At 33.8% G+C, this 6,000-nt stretch overlaps 1 protein-coding gene across 10 annotated transcripts in view; it reads right to left on the bottom strand.

Moving 5' to 3' along the window:
- Window positions 1-6,000, bottom strand: part of Agbl3 (ATP/GTP binding protein like 3) — a 76,456-nt gene that overhangs the window by 69,931 nt on the left and 525 nt on the right. For 7 of the 10 annotated variants that reach the window (XM_019206330.1, XM_010616161.1, XM_033764533.1 and 4 more), the window contains exons 1-2: window positions 5,152-5,994; window positions 4,401-4,461 (exon numbers count right to left, since the gene is read on the bottom strand). In XM_019206330.1, coding sequence (XP_019061875.1) covers window positions 4,401-4,461; window positions 5,152-5,214 — 124 coding nt within the window. In that variant the 5' untranslated portion in view covers window positions 5,215-5,994. Of the gene's footprint in view, window positions 1-2,232; window positions 2,311-4,400; window positions 4,462-5,151; window positions 5,995-6,000 lie in introns of those variants that run through there. The other 3 variants (XM_010616159.2, XM_019206331.1, XM_010616163.1) reach the window with 3 other exon arrangements.

Below are 6,000 nucleotides of genomic sequence, written 5' to 3' on the forward strand. Positions count from 1 at the left end.
CAATTAGTAATGAAAAGAGTGAAATCACAGGGGATCCTGCAGAAATTCAGAAGATTATCATACCTTTATTGAGAACCTGTAGTACAGGAAGAAAAATGCAGAAGAAATGGACACTTTCCTATATACATATGAATGACCAAAGCTGAATCAAGAAGATAAAAGAATTCTTAATAACCCAATATCAGTCAATTAAATTGAAGATGTAATAAAAACCAATAAAAAAAGGTCAGGTCCTAATGGGTTCACCGCTGAATTTTACAAGAAATTTAGAGATCAAAGAGTACTTCAAACTCTTTAATGAAATTGAAAGGGAAGCAATACTCACAAAGTCATTCCTAGAAGCAAGAATTACCCTGATATCAAAAACAGAGAAGCACTCAACAAAAAAAGAGAACTATAGGCAAATCTCCTTAATGGACACAGGTGAAAAAATTCTCAGTAAAATACTGGCAAACAAAATGCAGCAAGTCATCAAGATTATATAGCATGAGGGCTGGGGATTTAGCTCAGTGGGTTCTGCCGCCTGCTCCGCAAGTGCAAAGTCCTGAGTACAAAAACAAACAAACAAACAAACAAACAAAAAAAATTATATAGTACTACCAAGTTAAGATTCATCCCAGGAATGTAGGAATGGTTCAACACATGCAAATCAACAAATGTAATACACCATAACAACAGAGCCAAGGATAAAATCTTTATCATCATTTCAATAGGTGCAGCAAGAGCATTTGAAAAACTCCAACACCCATTCATGATTAAAAACCTTGCAAAAAATTGGAATAGGTGGTCTTTATCTCAATTTGATAAAAGCTATCTATGACAAACCAACAGCCAACATCATACTAAATGGTCAAAATATGAAAGGTTTCACTCTAAAATCAGGAAGAAAACAAAGAAATAAAAGGAATAAGGATAGGAAAGGAAGATGTTAAATTACCATTATTTAGAGATGACATGATACTCTACATAGAAGACTCCAAAAACTCCACCAAAAGCCTTCTAGACTTAATAATCAAATTCAGTAGCACAGACGGATACAAGTCAATGCTCAAATCAAGAGCAGACCTGTACACAAATAACAAACTCACTGAGAGATAAATTAGGCAAATAATACCTTTCACAACAGCAATGAGAAAAGTGAAATACCTAGGAATTAATCTAAAAAAGCAAATAAAAGACCTTTACACTGAAAATTACAGTACTCTGAAAAATGAGATGGAAGAGGATATCAGAAAATGGAATGATATTCCTTGTTCTTAGGTAGGAAGAACCAACATAGCAAAAATGGCCATACTTCCAAAATTGTTGCATAGATTTAATGCAATCCCAATCAAAATACCATTAGCGTACCTCCCAGAAATAGAGAATACATTCCTAAAATTCATCTGGGGTTAGAAGAGACCTAAAATAGCAAAAGCAACTCTGGGCAACAAAGGCAAGGCAGGGGGCACCAGAATACCTGATTTGAAATTATATTACAAAGCTACTGTATAAAAACAGCATGATGCTGGCAAAAGCAGACCTGAGGATCAAAGGAACAGATTAAAAGATGTAGAAACAACTCCAAACACACTCAGTAATCTCTTTGACAAAGGAGCCAAATGCCTTTACTGGAAGAAAGCCTCTTTAATAAATGGTGCTAGAAAAACTGTCTTTCCACATGCCAAAGACTAAAACTAGACCCACATCTCTCACAATGTACTAAAGTAAAACCAAAATGGTTGGAAGATCTAAGTATAAAAACAGGAACACTAAATCTGCCGGAAGATAGACAAGGTAGAACTCTTGAAAACATTGGTGTAGGCAAAGACTTCATGAATAAAACCCTGATTGCACAGCAAATATCACAAAGAATCAACAATTGTGATCTTATTTTCTTAAAAAGCTTTTGTACAGCAAAAGAAACCACCAACAATGAAAAGATGACCCATGGTGTGGGAAAAAAACTTTTGCCAGTTGTTCCTCAAAAGACTAATATCTAGAATATATAAAGAAAAAAAAAAAAAAAAAAATCAGATCCCTACATTTAAAGACTTAATCTAAAATTGATTATCTGAAATAAATACACAATTCTCAGATCAAGTAGAAAACAAAATATGAAAAAAATGTTCAACAGCATCGATCGTTCAAGAGATACAAAACACGAGGATTCCATATCACTTCAGAAAGAATTGATATCATCAAAAAATCAACCACAAATGCTGGAGAGGCTGTGGTGAAAACGGAACCTACCTCCATTATTGATGAGACTGTAGACTGGTGCATCCATTGTGAAAATCAGTGCGCAGATTTCTCAAAAATCTAAAATTCTAGGTTCCTTTTCACCCAGCTATTCCCCTTTTTGGTATCTTCCCAAAAGAATGAAAATCATCATATCACACAGATATATGCACACTCATTTATAGCAGCAGTTTGTAATAGCTAAATCTTGGAAACAGAACAAATGCTCATCAACCAATTAATGGATAAAGATGTGAGTTTTTTTATTGCAATGGAGTACTACTCTGCCATAAAAAGGATAAGTCTGCTAATTGGTTGGTACATGAATGCACCCTGAGACCATACTCGAGTGAAATAAATCAGACACACATGTTGAAATATCATATTGCTTCTGTGGGTGTGAGAAACCAAAAGTGTAAATAAAGGTTCAAATTATATAATAATAGATATTGAGAAATAGAAAATGTTCAGATGGGAAGGGGAACTAGGGAGGGGAGAAAGGGAAAGGAAGGAAGGGACAAGAAAAAAGGGAATAGAAGGAAAAACATAAAAACAAAGTGTTTATAAATAAGGAGAGGAAGAGGGGCTGGAGAGGGGAATGGGAAAAAAAGAAGCACTGAGATGTATCATGCACAGGTATACAAATTCCCTATGATGAATGTTATTATATATATCTAAAATGTACCAATAAAATATTTTTTAAAAGTCAGCTAAAAATACTGATATATGCAACAGCAAAAAATAGAGAAATTAAATAATAAAATTCAAATTCAAGTAAATACACAAAAGTACTTAAAGAAAATTTATAGGATTACATTGATGCCCTTGAGGTAGGGAAGGCCTTTATACAAGATACAAAAATAAAAAGCCACACATCAATACTGATAACCACATAAAATGTGATAAGTTATGGCAGTTAACACAGTTAAAAGGATTACTATGAATTGACAATTCGTACTATCAGGGATTATAAAAGGCAAGAAGCCTATTAAGTAATTCTCAATTTCTCTAGAAATCAGGGAAATGCTATTTAAAAGTGAGTTACCTCCTACCTTCCAAAAGATTGACAAAATTTTGTCTTCCAACAGATTGGCAAAATGTTTAAAATGGTGGGAGGGAAAAGTCCACAAACAGCACTACAAAGTTCCTTTGAATTTTGGTATAGATATATCTATCAATGGAAAAAGATCTAGAATACTGTATAGGAACTTCAGAACAGTAGTTATCTCAAAGATTTGTTTTAGGATGGCTGTGAGAAAGACATGGACACACATGTAGGTAAACATGGTCCTTAATTTCAAAACTGAAATATCTTTGGTAGACATATAAATATTTAAGGGAAACATTTTAGTATTTGAAAATGTAACTCTAAATGTATTAATTTTAAAAAATCAAGTGTGTATCAATACTCACATACAAGGATATACGTAAATGAGTGACTGTGATAGTTCTTCCTGTCAAGTTGATTGGTTTGATGCTAATTTCCTAGACCAGGTGTCACCTAGATTAGTAAAGCATACTTCTAGGTGTATCTGGGTGGATCATGGAGCATGATCTTGGGGGCTATATTTGGTTCCTGGCCCTTTCCTTTCCTGCTCCTCCCCTGCTCTTCTTCCTGGCTGCTAGGAGGTGAAGCACTTTTGCTCCTCCATGCCTTCCCACTGTCATGTTTCTTCCTTGGAACCAATTGACCATGGACTGAAATCTTTGAAACCATGAGCCAAAATAAGCCTTTTCTTTAAGTTGTGTATGTCAGGCATTTTATCCTAGCAACACCAGTATTCAATGACTTTATAAAGAAACTATATAAGCATACTTCATTTAAGGAAAGCTGCACCTGCAATATATTGTGTTGATTATAACTTAAATCATTCTACAAACACACTTAAAAAGTTCTAGTTCTTTTTCTTTTTTAGAGAAATGACAAAGTAAATCTTTATGTTCAGTGAAGTCCTTTATAATCACTACTTTCATTATTGTTTTTTAATATGTCAGTTTACCTAAAACCAACTTGAAAAGGTTAAACTCTAAATCATTTTATAAAAGTAGATACAACACGTCTCACTTTTAACTGGAACAGTAATTTCTTATTTTACCCAATCTGACTTTTTAAGTTTCTTCATCTTATTTTTTTATCTGTTTAAGGTTTTAGGAGCAAAAATGTATAGATAAGTTCAAACCTGTTAATAGTGCACATTGATGAATATCTTCACTTACAAATTTCATGAATGTATCCTCATCCTAAAATGAGAATTTTTAAATATAAAAACCAACAATTTCCCAAGTCCAGAAAGTTTTTACTGCTACTTTACCAGATGGAGTTGTCAACTAGATTTACAACTGAACTAATGACAATAAAGTCATGCCTTAAAGGGCTTTATTTTTGGGTCTTATTTTACATCCGTGATAACTTATGAAATTGAAAGGAAGTCAAGAGGTATGTACAGGGCCAAGCAAAGTATTTTAAAACACATTTCTTTTTTACTTCCATTTCTTTTCCTTTGTGATATTAACAGCCACACCAACCTTATTATGGTGAAACACAGGATTAGAATACATGACACATGCTTACTGTAACACAGCACAATTACTACATATAAGTGGTGTGAACTATAACACTGATTTAATATGCACATTTTAATAAAACCCATAAGAATCTTAGCCAAAATATTTTCCTAAGAAAAGTACGTTTTTTGCCCTTTAAAAAAATTTTTAATGCATGTATGCAGTACGTTTACATCCTTGTGTAGGTGACACATGTAAATAATACATTTTAATTCCCTTCCATCCCCTTTCAATCATTTCTCAACTTAATAACTATTTAAATGTCCAATTAATTTTTACATTACACTGATATATATTTGTTGGGAAAATACTTTGGAAATACACATTTTATCTAATTCAGTTTAAAAAAAGTTGAGAAAAACATACTGATTCATCTTCATCACTGATTGTTCTGTCCGAATAGTCTTCCTTATCTGACTCGTCTGACATCTCTTCCAGTATTTGGCTTGAAATCTCTTTTATTATATATGTGGGCTGTAAAACAATTTCTAAGGAATTTGTCAGTTTTTCAAATGGAAGGTGTTTTTCACATTAAGTGAATTCTCAAATATATTCAATTTTATTTAATAACAATGGCAAGTCTTCTCTAAAACTTAATCAGGATGCAGTTAACTAAACCTTCAATTCCAAAGGTTTTAAGAAAATTTCCAACATTAGGAGACAAAAATCACAATTCAAACAATTTAATTGAAAAAAACGTTCAGGATACATAGCCAAGTCATTTACATTTAAATACTACAGTCATACCCAGTTCAGAATGACCCTAAGGCAATAAAATATATTAAATAAAGGAAAATTACACTTTAGGCAGTGAAACAGCAGTATAGTTTAAAAAGGTTTTCCCCCTTTTTAGTCGATTTCAAAAGCTCAAATTACAACTGACTTTCTATTCTGTTTAACATTATTCTGAAGATGCTCTGTTCTAATATTGAGTCACACGTTGATCTTACTGAAAACTCCATTATCTTCCGGAAGTTTGTATTGGCGACGACCATAAATGCTCCTGTGTAACGATCCTCCCGCGTGGATACTACTGAGACAATGGTATAATCGAAATTCCTCGTCAAGATTCTACAGCTTAGGAGACCACAGGGCCTCCCCAACTTCACATTACAGGTTCAAGCGCAGTGTGGCTGCACGAGCGCGCCGTCTATAGGCCGCTCCTCCGGGACAACTCCCCGAGACCAGCCCGTCTCAAACACGCCGCCCGGCCGC

This window comes from Fukomys damarensis, unplaced genomic scaffold, assembly GCF_012274545.1.
Source record: "Fukomys damarensis isolate Sample0158 unplaced genomic scaffold, DMR_v1.0_HiC HiC_scaffold_16, whole genome shotgun sequence".
Classification (NCBI taxonomy): Eukaryota; Metazoa; Chordata; class Mammalia; order Rodentia; family Bathyergidae; genus Fukomys; species Fukomys damarensis.